At 39.5% G+C, this 19608-nt stretch overlaps 1 protein-coding gene across 1 annotated transcript in view; it reads left to right on the forward strand.

Moving 5' to 3' along the window:
* si:ch73-352p4.8 (cystine/glutamate transporter) overlaps positions 1–17667 on the forward strand; it is a 19959-nt gene extending 2292 nt beyond the window's left edge. The window contains exons 2-12 of the mRNA XM_063004557.1: positions 1005–1131; positions 1719–1834; positions 1944–2069; positions 7117–7216; positions 9740–9784; positions 9879–10002; positions 10098–10201; positions 10317–10413; positions 15623–15772; positions 16169–16346; positions 17499–17667. Of these exons, the coding sequence (XP_062860627.1) occupies positions 1005–1131; positions 1719–1834; positions 1944–2069; positions 7117–7216; positions 9740–9784; positions 9879–10002; positions 10098–10201; positions 10317–10413; positions 15623–15772; positions 16169–16346; positions 17499–17563 (1232 nt within the window). The 3' untranslated portion in view covers positions 17564–17667. The remainder of the gene's footprint in view (positions 1–1004; positions 1132–1718; positions 1835–1943; positions 2070–7116; positions 7217–9739; positions 9785–9878; positions 10003–10097; positions 10202–10316; positions 10414–15622; positions 15773–16168; positions 16347–17498) is intronic.
* Positions 17668–19608: the final 1941 nt, after the last annotated feature.

Consider the following 19608-nt stretch of genomic DNA (forward strand, 5'->3'; position numbering starts at 1 on the left):
ACCGACAATCTTCCGATTGTCCCTACCAGGTAGTGGAGTGTACCAGCAAACATTGTGCCAAAAGGGCATTGTCAAACAGCCAAAGATGAAAGCAAATAATTTATTTTATGTAATTGATTTTAGACATCTGTTAGCAATGAATGTAGCTAAAACAACTGAACTCAATAATTAGCCAGGGTACGCACATATTTTGGCAATATAAGGTACACACTGATCAGTCATAACATTAAAACCACCTTCTTGTTTCTACACTCACTGTCCATTTTATCAGCTTCACTTACCATATAGAAGTACTTTGTAGTTCTACAATTACTGACTGTAGTCCATCTGTTTCTCTACATACCTTTTTAGCCTGCTTTCACCCTGTTCTTCTATGGTCAGGACCCCCACAGGACCACCACAGAGCAGGTATTATTTAGATGTTGGATCATTCTCAGCTCTGCAGTAACAATGACATGGTGGTGGTGTGTTAGTGTGTGTTGTGCTGGTATGAGTTTTTAAATACCGTGTCCACTCACTGTCCACTCTATTAGACACTCCTACCTAGTTGGTCCACCTTGTAGATGTAAAGTCAGAGACGATCGCTCATCTATTGCTGCTGTTTAAATTGGTCATCTTCTAGACCTTCATCAGTATTCAGAGGACGCTGCCTACGGAGCACTGTTGGCTAGATATTTTTGTTTGGTGGAATATTCTCAGTCCAGCAGAGGCAGTGAGGTGTTTAAAAACTCCAGCAGCGCTGCTGTGTCTGATCCACTCATACCAGCACATCACACACTAACACACCACCACCATGTCATTGTAACTGCAGTGCTGAGAATGATCCAGACACACAAATGGACTACAGTCAGTAATTGTATAACTAAAAAGTGCTTCTGTATGGTAAGTGGAGCTGATGGACAGTGAGTGTAGAAACAAGGAGGTGGTTTTAATGTTATGGCTGATTAGTGTATTTGTTTATCATCTGTGTGTGTGTGTGTGTGTGTGTGTGCTGTTTTATTTAGGTGCGTTGTGCTATGCTGAGTTGGGTACCTGTTTCAAAAAATCTGGTGGCCATTACACATATTTGCTTGAGACCCTTGGGCCTCTTCCTGCCTTTCTGAGACTCTGGTCTGAGGTCTTTTTTATAAGGTCAGTGTTTATTGATTGCATTCCTAATTTTAACACATTACGATAAATCATGTACATGTACCTATTATCATGTTTTGTCATGTTGTTGTTAATGACCCTGTCTTAAATATTTTGTAAGCAAATGAGCAGCTACATTTCTTCTTCTTCTTCTTCTTCTTCTTCTTCTTATTATTATTATTATTATTATTATTATTATTATTATTGTTGTTGTTATTATTTTAACTATTATTATTTTTTTGTTTGAATCACTCTGAATCATCTCTAGTCTGTGGCAAAGTGAGGGCTATAATGATTCTGTATTCAGCAGCTAAAGGGTTAAACGTTTATTAAAACCAGTCTTCATTATTTTTGTACCATCCATGATAATTTGTAGTGGGCTTTTATATTTGAAACTTTGGTCAACAGCACAAAAGCATGCATTCAGAAGGTGGGTCTTCATAAGCTAATGATGCTTAACTGTACTTTCTGGGGTGCAATGCACCACTAAACAAACCACAGTGAAATTAATAGGGGTAAATGCTAACCACACTCTTCAGTTCTTTTTACTACTTAAAGTTATGTGACTTTTTTTTTTTTTTTTATTCTAGACCTGCAGTGACTGCTTATATATCACTAGCTTTTGGACACTATGCTGTTGAGCCCTTTTTTATGCCATGCCCAGCTCCTACAGTATTGGTCAAACTGGTCAGTGTCCTGGGCTTCAGTAAGTGGCATTTATTTTAAAAATCATGAATTGATCTCTAAAACACTACAGTCAGTCATTAATAGATCACACATGCTTTGCATTTATCCTCACCTATCTGCTTTTATAGCATTTCTGGTGGCATTGAACTGCTGGAGCGTGTCGTTGGCATCCCGTACACAAGTCACCTTACTGATGATTAAGCTCATGGCTCTTGCTGTAATCATCATCCCAGGCATCATGGCATTGGTCAAAGGTAGAAAAAATATGCAAAACAATAACGTATGATTTTCTAACTATTAAATAATGGTATACAATGATATGCAACAAAGACTTCTCTTTTACTGGTCCATGTTACTAAAGCTTTCAACAGATGTTGCCACTGAAAACACATTGTATTATGCAAACAAGGACACAGCAAGGACATACAATAAAATACAGGGAAGCAATACAGTGGCACATCAAGTAGTGTGTGTGTGGGGGGGGGCACACAGTTTAGGGTTTAAAGCTTTAAGGAGTTTTCCCAGTTGCTATGTGCCAGTGTGTCTTCATCGGACATATCAGCTTTGCGGCAGCAACATGGGTACTCCAAATAGCCCCCAGATGTAAATGAGTTAATGAATGAATGGATGAGGGTTTAATGCCCTGTGATAAATTGGCCCCCCCTTTTGTTGCAGCCAGTGTTTTTCTGTTGGGTTTGGAGACCTAGCAACTCTAATCAGAATAAAGAACGTACTGCAGAGAATAATACAGAATGTTGAATTAATAGATTGATTTCTTTGTGAAAACCGTTTAAATGACTCAGCTGTGCCACTGACCTGGACAAACGTCCAGCAGACACAATTAGCTAACAAAATTCTGTATTTTCAACTGCAACCACTTAAACATGCCATCACAACCGTAAATCTGTCCTCCGACTTTTGCAATATCACTTCTTGTGATATACAGCGGGGGAAATAAGTATTGAACACATTAACATTTTTCTCAGTAAATATACAGTATTTCATAAGTTTAATATAAGTTTAATAAAGTGGAATGACACAGGGAAAAAGTATTGAACACACTTACTGAAATTTCTTTTCATACACAGAAAAAGCCTTTGTTGGTAATGACAGCTTTAAGACGCCTTCTGTATGGAGAAACTAGTTGCATGTATTGTTCAGCTGTATTTTTGGCCCATTCTTCCAGACAAATCTTGAAGGTTCAGGCGGCCTATTCTGTGAACTCTGATCTTCAGTTCTTTCCATAGATTTTTAATTAGATTCAAGTCGGGTGATTGACTGGGACATTCTAGCAGCTTTATTTTCTTTCTCTGAAACCATTTAAGAGTTTCCCTGGCTGTGTTTGGGATCATTGTCTAGTTGAAATGTCCACCCTCGTTTCATCTTCAGCATCCTGGTGGATGGCAGCAGATTCTTATCAGGAATGTCTCGGTACATTTCTCCATTCATCCTTTCTCCAATTAAATGAAGTCTGCCAGCACCATATGCTGAGAAACTCCACCTCTCACACCATGATGTTCCCACCTCCAAACTTCACTGTTGGTATGGTGTTATTGGGGTGATTTGCAGTTCTATTTCCCCTCCAAACATGGTGTGTGCTATGACACCCAAAGAGTTTAATTTTGGTCTTATTTGACCAGACTGTATTCTCCCAGTATTTTATAGGCTTGCCCACATGTTGTGCAGCAAACTTTAAACAAGCTTTTTCTACAGCAATGGAGTCTTGCACGGTGAGCATGCATAGAGGCCATGGTGGTTGAGTGCATTACTCATTGTTTCCTTGTAACAAGAGTATCTGCTAATTCCAGGTCTTTCTGAAGCTCTCCGCAAGTGGTCCTTGGCTCTTGGACAACTCTTCTGATTATTCTTTTAACTCCTCTGTCAGAAATATTGCAAGGAGCACCTGGTCATGGTTTATGGTACAATTATGTTCTTTCTGCTTCTGAGTAATGGTTCCAATGGTGCTTACTGGAATATGTCTGTAACCAATACCATCAGTATGTTTTGCAACAATAAGATTGCGAAGGTCTTGAGAGAGCTCTTTGCTTTTACCCATCACAAGATGCTTCTTGTGTGACAACTTGGTGATAAAAATGTTTGTATAGCCAACAATTAGGACTAAACCAGCTGATATTAATTTGCACTGATAGGGGCAGGATTGCTTTTTAAATAAGGACAGATTTCAGCTGGTGTTTTGGCTTTCCATCCCTTTTTGCACCTCCTTTTCTTCATGTGTTCAATACTTTTTCCCTGTGTCATTCCACTTTATTAAACATAACTTAATTTATGGATTTATTTGTTATGATTTCTTTGTATGTGTGAAATATTTGGCTTGTTACTGACATCCGGTGAAAATTTCATGTCAATAACCCCATCAGAAATATATTTCCTGAGAAAAATGTTAATGTGTTCAATACTTATTTCCCCCGCTGTACTTGTTGTGGAACTGATTTGTGCACTTGTAAACTGGAATCAGAGCTAGGGGCGGGGCCAAAGTTAATAAGTCGTAATTTGTGACCAATCAAAAGAGATTTACTTAGCATGTTTAAATCAACAGATGCAAATTACTCAATTCATTAAAGAACTGAAACTAAAACAGATTATGAAATTCCAATCTCTTTCACAAACCTTACACACTTTTGATACATTTGTATTTTTGATAATAATGTAGCGTCATAGTTTTCACTATGTCTGGTTGTTCATCTGAACCAAAACACTACATTGGTGTCAGAAGTGGGGTTGACCGGCTGTGAGAAAGATGCAACAGACAACAGTGGAGACTCAACGGTTGAGCGAGAGAGGCGGAGGGAGGTGGAGAGGACAGAAAGAACTGGGTTAACTATCCCTGGGGAGCAAGGCAACACAAAGTACTGGTGACTGTGGGGTGCCACATACCAGTGGCCCTGGGAAAGAGTATGACCATTTGTGCAGAGTCAGAGATATTTGATCTGCAGAGTTTGAAAGGGCAATTAGAAGCACAATTATCCTCCATGGCATTCTCACTCAATGCCATTTGCACTCTGAAACCACACCTGTTACCACCACTAGCTTCTGTTGCACACCTGAAGCCGGCAGAGCTTCATCGTGTTCGGCGTTATGACAGCAGAAGTGACTGGGCCGTGTACAAGCAGCAGTGTGAGCGAACAGGCTATGACTGTGCAGCTGCCAGCCACACTGAAAGGCAAATAACTGAAAGCTTTCATTGACCTCCCACAAAAGTATGGTGTGACATGGGAGCAGCTTAGAAAAAGCAGCAGTGGGTACTAGAGCACCACCATCAGGTTACCAGCGAGAATGTCTTTGAGAACAACTGTTTTCCAAGGTGGGAAACACTGTGAAGGCCGCTAATCACACATTCCTAGAAGTGGCAAAACTAAGGCTGGCAATGGACCATTTCCTTTGGGCACTGCAACCTCCACACCTTAGATTCTTAGGTCCTGGCATGCTGCAATAGAGCTTCGATGTGCTAAAGAGATAGAGGCAGTTTTCCAGGATGGCCATAGTACAAAGCAAGGAGGTGGAAGCAGTGAGAGCCACTTATGCAAACAGCCTGGCGAATTTCAGGCACATTGCCTTCGCTGCCACCATTCAACGCCTCTACAGAAACTGGAGCACGCCAAAAACAAAACAGCACTGCTTGCAGCAGGCGACAACAGTAATGGACAAGCTGTTTATCATTTGGTGTCCCGGCGGAGCTCCAGTGATCAAAGGCGTAACTGATAACTGGCGTAAGTCGGCTATGGACTAGTGATGGACTCGTGGAGCGATTCAACTGCACACTCACCAGCTAGCTCTCCTGGTCAATCGTGGGCTGCAAGACTATGACCACCACCTCCCTATGCTGCTATTTGCCTGCTGCACAGCCAAACACTACAGCCACCTCCCTACCATCAAGCATGTATGCACCAGCTCAGAGGCCCAGCCAGCAGAACTTCCAGTCACTTTCTTATCTTTGTGAGGACACTTTGGCTGGCAGTGGCGGCACTGCCTTAAACCTGGAGAGGAGATGTTGAATGTAGCGTCAGTGGGCTAAGGAGGACATGCCCACTGCGCTACAAATTGACTTGGACTATGTAAATTGTTATTTAAAAATAACAGAAGGGGATCTACCATCTTGAAGTGGACATTGTTGAAGCCAACAATGGGCACGTGAGCATTGGAACTGGACCACGGAGCAATGGAAGAAGGTGGTCTGTTCTGATGAATCACGTTTTCTTTTACATCATGTGGATGAGCGTGTGCATTGCGTACCTGGGGAACACATGGCACCAGGATGCACTATGGGAAGAAGGCAAGCCGGCGGAGGCAGTGTGATGCTTTGGGCAATGTTCTGCTAGGAAACATTGGGTCCTGCCATCCATGTGGATGTTACTTTGACGTACCACCAACCTAAGCATTGTTGCAGAGCATGTACACCCTTTCATGGAAATGGTATTCCCTAATGGCTGTGGCCTCTTTCAGCAGGATAATGCACCCTGCCACAGAGCAAAAGTGGTTCAGGAATGGTTTGAGGAGCACAACAACGAGTTTGAGGTGTTGACTTGGCCTTCAAATTCCCCAGATCTCAATCCAATCGAGCATCTGTGGGATGTGCTGGACAAACACGTCCGATCCATGGAGGCCCCACCTCACAACTTACAGGAGTTAAAGGATCTGCTGCTAACCTCTTGGTGCCAGATATCATAGCACACCTTCAGGAGTCTAGTGGAGTCCATGCCTCGATGGGTCAGGGCTGATGGGGGACCAACACAATATTAGGAAGGTGGTCATAATGTTATGCCTTATTGGTGTAAGTTGACATTAATATCTGCGGTTGCTGTATGGCTAATAAAAGCAGTTCATAAGTAGTTGTAATATTATGTTTAAGCAGTTGCAATTGAATAGATGTAGGTGAAGATTTAGTTTTACACGTTCTTAGATCAGATTCTGTAAGTTCTTAATTTTTGCGACATAATTACTATTTGCCACTGCATACTGCCATCCCTGTCTTTGGCTGAGTTGCTGGTTGAACAGTGGGGAGACTAGTGCGGAGATAAGCATGATTTTCTGTCACTTTCTCCATGGGAGTCCTCATTGCTGGCAGGTGATTAAAAAGCAGCTTGTCGGAGAAGGCAGGCGACAGTGTGTGCCCATCTTGTGGCCAGAACGGGAAGTGAAAATGAATTCACACACACACACACACACACACACACACACACACACACACACACACACACACACACACACACACACACACAGGAGTAATATTGTTTTTACATTTTGTATATTTGCATTACATTGCTTTTTTCTGTTACTCATCAGGAAAAACAGAAAATTTTCAGAATGCTTTTTACTCTGAGTCCCTTACACTGACAAAGCTTCCCCTGGCATTCTACTCAGGACTTTATGCCTATTCTGGATGGTGAGTATTGCTCAATTTTTTTTTTTACATGTAAATCTAAGGAATACAGACATGCAGACAAGGTCAAATATGTATATGTTTCCACACTTTTATATTTTGGTTGGAAACGATAAGGGTGGGAGGAGTAGTAATTGGTCATGTGTGAGAGACTGAGAGAGAGCTTATAGTCTGGATTTAGCACAATCTGATATCCAGTGATGGCATAGTTACCTTGAAAAAGTAATCTGATTACTGATTACTGATTACTCCTTTAAAAAGTAACTTAGTTACTTAATGGATTACTTGATTTTAAAAGTAACTAAGTTAGATTACAAGTTACTTTATTAGTTATATAATGCGGTCCGCTAATGTATCCCATAATGCAACTGGAGCTGCGTAGGCGATTGAAGCGGAATAAGAAACAAGAAAGACGCGGAAAACGGAGTCCTCTGTTCACAAGTGTAAGTAAGATAAATAAAATAAAAAAATTTTAAAGACAAATAAATAACAAAAAGATGATAAATATCCTAAATTTTGGCGAGTGGGGTTTGTAATGAGTCTGTAACTATGGTGATATTACGTCATCACGTCCTCACGTCATCACTTGACGTTGGTAAGATGTACTTCTTTACCAGCCGAGTAGTGCACACTTCCTCCAATCTAGTACAGACTCTGTAAGTATGCGATTCCGGACGCAGCCCGTGACTTAGTTGTCGCATAGGACAGACGTCACTCCCCGAGACGCAAGAAGAAAGCAAAAATATATCTTTTTACTAAGGAAAATGACAAAAATAGTAACGCACAGTAACTTGGATAAGTAACTTTAATCTGATTACTGGATTGGAAATAGTAAAGCGTTACATTACTCGTTACTGAAAAATGTGGTCAGATTAGAGTAACGCGTTACTGACCATCAGTGCTGATATCCACCTTTTTTGGACCACTCAAAGAAGCTTTAAGGGGAAGCAGATTTTAATGTGATGATGCTGTGAAAGCAGTGGTGCATCAGTGGCTACACACTCAACCAAAAACATTTTTGCTGTTGGCATTATAAAGTTGGTACAACGCTGAAATAAATGCATCGGAATGTAACTATGTAGAAAAGTGATGTAATTAGTTTTTGAAATTCTTAATAAATAGAGTTTAAAAAAGTGTGGAAACTTGTTGAAGAACCCTTGTAAGTGAACAGTACATTGCTGCTAAAAAGTATTTGCCCCTCACCCTATTTCTTTTATTTTTGTTAACTTGTCACATTTACATGTTTTAAATGTTCTATTTTTATGTAAGATAAAGACAACACAAAATGCAGCTTTAAAATGATTCCATTTAGTGAGGTTAAAGACTGATTCAAAACATATATCAACCATGTTAAAAAGTATATGTCCCTCTAAAATAACTGGTTTTGTCACCCTTGAAAGTAACAACTGCAATAAAACATTTGCAATAACTTAAGATGAGTCTTTGACATTGCTGACCCACTCTTCTTTGAAGAATTGTTTTAATTCAGCTACGTTGGAGGGTTTTTGAGCATGAATTGATTGGAATTCAGGTAATTACTTTGACTGAGCTACTACCATAGTTTTGTTTCTTTTTTTTTTCTTCATTCATATCTGGACTCTCTTGTGTGCCTTTAATCAGTGTCCTGCCGCATAACTAAATTGCACTTGAGCTTTAGGTCACAAATCAACTGCAGACATTCTCCTTTAGGATATTTTGATATACTGGGAAGGTTCACCACTGTTCCATGAGTCCCAGAGCTTTAGTAACCCTTTCCAGACTGGTAGATATCAATGACTTTGTTTGACATCTGTATTTGAATCTTTTGTCTTTTTGAGACTAAATGTTGTTGCTTATCGTATGGACAAAGATAAAAGCCCAACAGCCTCTTGTCATACGATGTCAGGTTTTTTTTTTTTTCCCCAGACAAACACATTTATATATGCAAGTCACTAGATTATGTCAATAATAATAATAATTATCAAAAAACACATCATCAAATTAATAATATTGGTGAAAGCATATTTTTGACCCACAATATTTTCAGAAACCCCACAATCAACTTTTAAAAAGTTATGACCACTCAGGTGGTACAGCGGTAAAAAACGCTAGCACACCAGAGCTGACATTTTATACTCGTCGGTTCGAAACTTAGGTCTGCCATCTGGCTGGGCTGGGCGGCTACATGTACAGCAATTGGCTTGCTGATGCAATGATGCAATTACGACCTCTGCTGGCTGATTGATGGCACTTGCACAGAGTCTGGGAATAATGCATTGATCAGGGTGTGGCTCTCCGTACACAAAGCTGATCCGTGCGGGTGAAAAGATGCAGTCGGCTACTGCACACGTGTCGGAGGGGGCATGTTACAGTCTCTACTCAATCAGCAGTGGGGATCAGCATCAGTTGAGAGGAAGCGTAATGCAATTGGGTCATTAGATATGACTAGATTGGGAGGAAAATTGGGTATGTGTTTTAATTATTCAGTTAGTTATGGTCATGCAGACTGAAACACTTGTTTGTCTTTATTTTTTTCCTTTATTTTAGGTTTGTATTAAACTTTGTGACAGAGGAAGTTATCAATCCAAATAGGTATGCACAACTTACAATGAATTCTATATAACACTGCGTGTTAAACCAGTTCTGTTATCTTGAAATGCCTTAACTCAGACTCTTCTTCTGTCAGAAATATTCCACTGGCCATTATTCTGTCCATGGCCACAGTTACTATTTGCTACGTGCTGGTTAATGTAGCATACTATACAGTGATGACTGGAGAGGAGCTGCTCAGATCTGATGCTGTTGCTGTGGTCAGTGATAATTAACTTTAAATGTCAAATATGGCTACTGGTGCTGTGTATTGTTGTATAGCTGGTTGTTTCATAATTTATTGTATTGCTGACAGACATTTGCCAGCCAAGCCATGCCTTGGATAGCACCAGTGGTGCCTCTTCTGGTGGCCATGTCCTGTCTTGGATCATTGAATGGTGGGATCTTTTCAGTACCTAGGTACACGTCTGTAGTTACCTTACATACATGCGCTAGCTACTTTCTATATACTGAATACTTAATGCTTAAATTTAGTTTAGTCAGAAATTTGCAGTAAATTTGTTTGTATGTGTAGAATGGTCCTTGTGGCATCCAGAGAAGGACAATGGCCAGCTCTGTTCTCCATGATCCACGTACGAAGAAAGACACCCGTCCCTGCTATATTATTGCTGGTAATGTACAGTTGTAATAATATATATTGTTTACCAGGGGTGGAAAAAATAATGAAACCCAAAAAAAAAAATCTAATAATTAGTAGGACTACAATTTGCATCCAAAAAAACTTTAATTAAATTTGGAATGCTGTCATGCAAATTCTAAATAGTTATGGGCAAATTCTACTCCTAAAAAAAGAAATGTATTCAGTTCTTGGAAAGCTTTGCAGTCTGTGCACAAGAGCATGCCAGTAAAGTGCTATGGTAAGTGCTTGACTTTATGCAAAGTTTGGTGGTCATCAAACCACTTTGAATACTATTATCAGTACATAAGAGATATGGAAACATAAAAACTTGAGCTCCTAAAAAATTGCTCCAAGTGTGATTGTGTGTGTGAATGTGTGATTGTGTGTCTGCTCTATGATGAACTGGCAACCTCACTGCAACCCTAAATAGAATAATGTAGTGGTAAAACATACAGTAAATAAATAAATAGTAAATAGTAAAAAAATTATTTAATGTTTTCACCATAAGCTCCACTTGGTTCTGTAAAATTATACAACCCCAAATCAGAAAAAGTTGGGACAGCATGGAAAATGTAAATAATAAAAAAACACAGAGTTTCTTACATTTAATTTGACTTTTATTTGATTGCAGACAGGAACATCCATTCCTGCATTTCAGGTCTGCAACACATTCCAAAAAAGTTGGGACAGTAACGCATTTAGCACTTTGTAATGTTGCCATTCCTTTTCACCACACTTAAAAGACGTTTTGGCAGCGAGGATACCAAGCGATTTAGTGTCCCATTCTTCCTGCAAACACGTTTTAAGATGTACAACAGTACGAGGTTGTTGTTGTCGTGTTTTTCCTGTCAAAATTCTCCACACATTCTCTATTGGGGACAGGTCAGGACTCCAGTACCCATACCCTCTTCTTCCACAGCCATGTCTTTGTAATCTGGGTGGTGCTTTTTGTCTTTGGTCTGGAGCACAGACCTAGAGACCTGGAATGCTGATTTATCTGACCACAATACACATTTCCACTGTGTGATGGTCCATCCTAGATACCTCCAAGCTCAGAGAAGTCGACACCGCTTCTGGACATTTGTGCATGTAACTCTGTATTGTAGTGCTTGACAAAGGTTTGCCAAAGTAATTCCTTGCCCATGTGGTTATATCAGCTATTGTTGAGTGGTGGTTCCTGATGCAGTGCCCTCTGAGGGATCAAAGATCATGGGCGTTCAGCTTAAGCTTGCACCCTTGGCCTTTACGCACTAAATTTCTTGAATGGTTTAATGATATTATGCACTGTAAAGGGGGAAATATGCAAATCCCTTCCAATCTTTCTTTGAGGTACATTGTTTGTAAACATTTTAATAATTTTCTCACACATTTGTTGACCAACTGGAGATCCTCTGATCATCTTTGCTTATCAAAGACTCCTGGATGCTGCTTTTATACCAAATCATGATTACAATCACCTGTTGACATCACCTGTTTGGATTCATTATTTAGTTTTATTACCTCATTACTAGCCCTAAATTGCCCCCGACCCAACTTTTTTTGGAATGTGTTGCAGGTCTGAAATGCAGGAATAGAGATATATTAACAAATGAAATGAAGTTAAGCAGATAAAACATGAAATATCTTGGGTTCAAACTGTCTGCAATCAAATAAAAGTCAAATTAAATGTAAGAAACTCTGTGTTTTTATTTTATTTGCGTTTTCCATACTGTCCCAACTTTTTCTGATTTGGGTTGTATATTTTGTAGTAATTTGACCACTTTTATAGGATTTCCCTCTTTATTATTAAAGGGATGAAACCAAATAATTCAATATATGTAGCTAATTATGAGTAAATAATTATAACTAATAGTTTGAAGAAAATTAGGCATTCATGGGGGTTTTCTAAATGGAAAAGCAACAAAAAACATCAATTTAAACCAGTTTCACGCTGATACTGCAGTGTCTTAAAATCAGTCAGGGTTTGGTCATAGCAAAATAACAAAATTTAACACAAACAGCTGCAAATTTACAATGAATAAAATGTTTATTGACTACTATATCATAACGTAGTAGACAAATGAATCACTAGATAAAATGATGAGACCACACCAGTACCTATCAACACTGTGTGGTATTTAAGTGTGTATGGGTATGTAGGCTACCAAGAATTAGTACGATCCGGTTAATACTAGAACTAGGAAAAGTTACTGTTAAGGTTTAACTCTTAATACTATGAGGTAGTTTTATAGTGAATGACAAAGAACAACCTGTATGAACTACTGCAGACTATGACTATGAAGCTAGTGAAATCTTGAGAACCTACAGGTCTTTTGCAACCTCACATGCCGCTGGTGCACATATAAAACAGCCTTTGCTGACTGGCCTCTGGATGATGATGGTGTGGTTCCTTCAGATTACCTGAAATCAAACTTAAATCCTTGCCATTGCCGACCAGTAAGCTTATGGAGGCACAAGGTTTAGACGGCTTGCAATAAATGTTAAAGCAGCTTTTTTCTTCCAGATCTCAACTGCAACTCTTCTCTGACTTTTTCCTGTGCAACTCCTTTGTTTTTGCTTTACTTGAACTAATCAACTGAGACTGAGTAATAAAGTCCTTTACCGCTCTGACTGAAGGCCAGGATTGGGATGGGCTTAGGACTAGGGCTTAGGATCTGTGATGTGAATACAAGAGTTTTATAAGCTATTGTTATATTTGTGATACATAATGTAACTTATCTTTAAAGATTAATACTAAATAATTTACTAAGCCACTATCAGCACAATTACTAGAGATTCAGTATTACAGACAAAACAGATTTTTCAGAGTCACTGTTCAGGCTTTTGTGTTAGATAGAGGTGTATGGTGTTCAAATCCTTCCATCAGAAGCAGAAGACAAAAAGGCCTGAATAGAAATAAAATTAAAAAATATATATTAATTAATGAGAAATAAAAAATGTGGGTTGTTAAACTAAAATTTGTTGGCTATTATACATAGATGCAAATTACTGACTAGACTGATGAATCATACACAATGCTACCTGTAGCACTACAGACCCTCTGATATAACCACAGACAGATATTGTAATTTAAAGCAAAGCTGTGGAATAGTGACCACATAGCAACATGGCATCTTAGTTTGATCTTTACTTTTAGTCTGTCTTAGTATGTTTTTTTTCCTGTCTACTTTAATCACTTTGGAGCATTTCAGTTTCATGGTGCCTCTCGGAAAAATGTGGAAACTGAAGCGAATAGTAAAAAAAAGAAAAGAAAAGAAAAGAATGATGAATAAACAAATGAAAAAATGTAAGCAATATGGTCTAATTTATATGTCATATTACCTGTTATATTGGTTTAGGGTACCAGGTTTTGTGCTCTTCATACAAAGTTATGCATCTTCACACATTGGTTACAGATCGTATCATTCAGTTTATAGAGTTGCTAAGTTTATGTTTATATGTTTGTGGCTTTTGTAAATACGTTTTTAAGATTTTGTATTTGATGCATCTTCATTTTGGGCATTTATTGTTTGGCCTTATCGTTAGTTGCCTTAACTGTTCAGCTTTTAGAACTGTTTTAGTCACTGTAAAATTAAGTAAATTTTGGAACAGTGTTTTTGTTTTGTCCACTGCCTGCAATACATTTGTGTATTGATATAACCCATCTTTAACCACAACTGCTTCCAAATATTACAACCCCAAATCAGAAAAAGTTGGGACAACTGGGAAAACTCAAATAAATTAAAAATGCAGTATTCCTTACATTTCCTTTCACTTTTATTTGATTGCAGACAGTTTGAAATATTTCATGTTTTGTCTGCTCAACTCCATTTAATTTGTTAATAAACCTCCATTCCTGCATTTCAGGCCTGCAACACATTCCAAAAAAAGTTTGGACAGGGGCAATTTAGGGCTAGTAATGAGGTGAAAAAGTGATTGTAATCATGGTTTGGTACAAAAGCAGCATCCAGGAAAGGCTGAGTCTTTGATGAGCAAAGATGGCCAGAGGAGCCTGAGAAAATTATAAAAATGTTTTAAAACAATGTACCTCATATTTCTCCCTCTACAGTGCATAATATAATTAAACGATATCGGAATTGCAAGGAATTTCAATGCGTAAAGGCCAAGGGTGCAATCTTAAGCTGAACGCTCAGTCCCTCAGACGGCACTGAATCAAGAACCGCCACTCAACAATAGCTGATATAACCACATGGGTGAGGGATTACTTTGGCAAACCTTTGTCAAGCACTACAATACAGAGTTACATGCACAAATGTCACTTAAAACTGTACTGTGCAAAAAAGAAGCCTTATGTTAACCATGTCCAGAAGCGGCATCGACTTCTTTGGGCTCTGAGGCATCTGGGATGGACCATCACACAGTGGAAACGTGTATTGTGGTCAGATGAATCAGCATACCAGGAAAAAGTGGATGCCGTGTGCTCCGGACCAAAGACGAAAAGGACCATCCACACTGTTATCAGCAACAAGTCCAAAAGCCAGGGTCTGTCATGGTATGGGACTGTGTGAGTGCCCTTGGCAAAGGTCATTTACACTTCTGTGATGACAGCAGTAATGCAGAAAAGTACATTGAGATCTTATTGCAACATATGCTTCCTTCAAGACGTCATCTTTTCCAGGGACATCCATGCATTTTTCAACAAGACAATGCAAAGCCACATGCTGCACACATTACAAAGGCATGGCTGCAGAGGAAGAGGGTACTGGACTGGCCTGGCCTGCCTGCAGTCCTGATCTGTTCTCAATAGAGAATGTGTGGAGAATTTTGAAACGAAAAATGCGACAATGACGACCCCGTACTGTTGCACATCTTAAGACGTGTTTGCAGGAAGAATGGGACAAAATAAAAGCTGAAACGCTAAATCGCTTGGTATCCTCGGTGCCAAACGTCTTTTAAGTGTGGTGAAAAGGAATGGCAACATTACAAAGTGGTAAATGCTTTACTGTCCCAACTTTTTTTTGGAATGTGTTGCAGGCCTGAAATGCAGGAATGGACGTTTATTAATAAATGAAATGAAGTTGAGCAGATAAAACATGAAATATCTCAGGTTCATCCTGTCTGCAATCAAATAAAAGTCAAAGTAAATGTAAGAAACTCTGTGTTTTAATAATTTGCATTATCCATGTTGTCCCAACTTTTTCTGATTTGGGCTTGTAATTTAGTGCAATGTTTGTTTCTAATGTTTTGATTGTTGTTTACAGTACCCTATAGTAATCATTGTGTTAGCACGAGGAGAAATCTTTCAACTGATTAACTTTGCCTCCTTCTCCCGCTGGCTCTTCATTGCCTTGGTTACACTGGGGCTCCTCATCCATCGTTATCGATTTCCAGACCATCCCAGGGCATTTAAGGTTTTTATCAGGATTTAAATATTTATTTCTGTTTCTGTTTTTGCCTTTCTATCATTAATTCACCTTCAGTAACCGTCCTGATAAGGGTTACATTTTGGCAATGCTGGTCTCAAATGTTTGAATTGCTGATTGAGTTGTGACTATCAAAGGGTGGCACAGAGGTACAAATGTTGCACAGCTGCCTAGATACATTTCTGCTTTTAGTCTCAGCCTCTGTGGAGTTAAATATCTTCTCAAGTCCACACTGAGTTCCTTTTGGGTACTCTGGTTTCCCCTTGCCTTCCCAAAACTTCTCCCCTTATCAGGACGTTTTTAATAATCCAATCATAATTAAAATACCTAATAAAAACACAAAATGTACAGTGTTTAATTTATTATTGTTGTTTTTGAGTCCAGGTTCCCCTGCTTGTACCTGTGATCTTCACATTGGTGTGTTTTTTCATCGTGGGTCTGTCTTTGTATTCGGATCCCTGGAACACAGGAGGAAGCTTTGCTCTTATCTTCACTGGAATCCCTGTATACTACTTGGCTGTAAAGCAATCGCATATACCCACCCGGTGGAGAAGAGTTTTTAGTGAGTCATACCTTTTTGTTGACAAATGATAATTTTATTTATTACTGTAAATAAGATTAGAAAAAGATTCAGGGAATTTCAAGAAATTCCCACCTTTCTAAAGTAGTGTTGGAACCCCCAAGACTGATGCACATGGGGAGCAAAGACTGGCCCGTGTGGTCAGATCCAACAGACGTGCTACTGTAGCTCAAATTGCTGAAGAAGTTAATGCTGGTTCTGATAGAAAGGTGTCAGAATACACAGTGCGTCACAGTTTGTTGCGTATGGGGCTGCATAGCCGCAGACCAGTCAGGGTGCCCATGCTGACCACTGTCCACCTCCGACAACAATGTGCGTGTGAGTATCGGAACTGGACCACGGAGCAATGGAAGGAGGTGGCCTGGTCTGATAAATCATGTTTTCTTTTACATCACGCGGATGGCCGGGTGCATTTGTGTCGCTTACCTGGGGAACACATGGCACCAGGATGCACTATGGGAAAAACGCAAGCCGACGGAGGCAGTGTGATGCTTTGGGCAATGTTCTGCTGGGAAACCTTGGTTCCTGCCATCCATGTGGATGTTACTTTGACACGTACCACCTACCTAAGCATTGTTGCAGACCATGTACACCCTTTAATGGAAACTGTATTCCCTGATGGCTGTGGCCTCTTTCAGCAGGATAATGCACCCTGCCACAGAGCAAAAATGGTTCAGGAATGGTTTGAGGAGCACAACAACGAGTTGAATTGGCCTCCAAATTCCCCAGATCTCAGTCCAATCGAGCATCTGTGGGATGTGCTGGACAAACAAGTCTGATCCATGGAGGCCCCGCCTCATAACTTACAGGAGTTAAGGGATCTGCTGCTAACATCTTGGTGCCAGATACCACAGCACACCTTCAGGAGTCTAGTGGAGTCTATGCCTCGACAGGTCAGGGCTGTTTTGGCAGCAAAAGGGGACCAACACAATATTAGGAAGGTAGTCATAATGTTATGCCTAATTGGTATAGAGGAATGAAGAGAATTAACAAATCACATACTCTTTTATTGCATTTTCCAGAAATGGGGTTTGTTTTACAGATATTGCTATGAACTGTTAAATCCTGGTGTAGGCAGCAGTTACAATGAAATGTCACATATGTACACTCTAAGTTCAATGTTTTTTTTTCCAGACTTCTGCAGCAGACAACTTCAGATCTTGTTGGAAGTGGTGCAACAGGAAGTTCAGAACTACTAAGAGGGCACAATACATGTGTTCTCATTTGATGAAAGTAGCCTAAATATAAGGCAGTATACCAGGAGTGGGCAATTACATTTTGAAAGGGGCCACATGAGAAACTGGGACTGTTGTGGAGGACCGGGCCAATAGGCTAAACATAATTCCACTCAATACTTATTGTATCTTTTTAAAAAGGCAGTAAATTGTAAAAGTTTGATAAGCTGTTCCTGGTATGAATAGATCTTACAATCAGGCAATTAAAATGAGAAGCAGGCAGAGAAAAACATAATTAAAAACATCATTATTTCACTATTTAATCAACAATAGTGAACGAAATGTGCAGGTTTAAAATTAACTTTAGACAATGTGCTTTTTCTATTTTGTTTGGAGTCTAACTGCCTCATTGGCTGTTTTTAGTATTTTGTTCTTGTTGGATATTCTTTCTGGAAATCACAAAGCTGATCTAGACTGCTCCAGTCCTGGATGTGTTAAACTTTATAAAAAATCCTTATTGCTTTTGCGGTTTATGCCAAGTTCACACTACATGACTTTCCAAGTCGTCAGGTCGCTGTACAGTTTACACTACACAGCTGGATCTCTTGTAATCAGGAGTCTTTCAAGTCGTTGTGTATTTCACACTACATGACTGATCGGCGATAGGGGGTTTCACACTACATGATCTATCACCAACTGGAATCGCAGGCGAGTCTATCTGGTCTCCCAAACTACGTTCTCTCACGAAAACAAACGCGAGAAGTGAAGATGGGTTTGATGATACCATGTCCAAAAATGCATGTCAACAAGTAGCGAGCGATCAAAGTTTGTGCACTGATGTGCAGCGTAAAATCAGGGAGAAAAAATAAATGAATCTGAGTGGATTTGGCTACGTGAACAGTATGGATTGTTCTATAGTGAGTTGGAGGTTAATAAATATTTTTGCAATGCAGCGTTGGTGTTATGTTTTGTAGAGAACGATCAGGTCAGAAATACTGTAAAACTTGTGTGTATGCTGATGTATACTGATAGAAAATATATTATGCCCCTGTCCCACCTTTTTACAAGTGCTCCCCTGCGCTTCCCCTCACACCGTATCTTCTCATTGGCTGTTTGACATAGCACTCATTGCCAGTCGAGCAACTCAGATTCAGATATCTGACATGCTAGAAATCTCGCTTCGGTCGCCGAGTGCTCAGCGAGCCACTCGGATCGAGTTGTTGGGTAGTTCACACTCAGTGACTGAGAGCCGAGTTTCGATCATCGAGCGAATGCCGAGTTGCTCCCAAGCCGGCAAATCTAGCGCTGACCAGTCGGCGAGCGAAAATGTGAACTAGGCATAAGCTAGCAAAGCTTCAGATGTGACTATCATTCAAGTTCTTGTGTTTCTCTGTGTTTAGTACCATAATGGCAATTTAAACTGTAATTCTTAAACAGTCTGTTCTCCACAAACTAAACACACAGCTTTATATCTGACTTCAGTAAATACATACTTAGAAGTCCATGTCTTGTTAAAAACTCACAGTTCTATTCACCAACACATTAGGGTGAAGCTGTACACACTCGCACACAAGAAGGAATGTAAATTGAAAAAATAACAGTCCTCTCAAAATAATAATGCTGTTGTGTTACATGTATGATGTACACTTCTATGTCTGACTTCTAATTACCACTGACCTCATGCGGGTCGGTTGGGGACAGCCAAAGGGCCGGATGAGGCACGGGGGCCGTACAATGCCCAGGTGTGCAGTATACTGTACTGACCTAGCACAGAGCTAATCAATTGAAAGTTAAGTACATGCTGGCCAATATGGTGTGACAGATAATGACTGACACTTTGAAAACAATTAAAACATAAAAAAAGTACTTTTGTTGCCAAATATCATTATGTATAATGTAACTTTCTCACAATGTAACTTTTATCATAGATTTCCTCTTTATTTAATGGTAATGTATGTGTTTTTTTTTTTATCACCATTGTTGTCACTTTTACTTAACTTTATCTCCTATTTGGATCTACTGTCCATATCTCTAACCTCAAATACAAAGTATTAGTATTACTAACAAAA

Source organism: Trichomycterus rosablanca, chromosome 1 (assembly GCF_030014385.1).
Source record: "Trichomycterus rosablanca isolate fTriRos1 chromosome 1, fTriRos1.hap1, whole genome shotgun sequence".
NCBI classification, from domain to species: domain Eukaryota; kingdom Metazoa; phylum Chordata; class Actinopteri; order Siluriformes; family Trichomycteridae; genus Trichomycterus; species Trichomycterus rosablanca.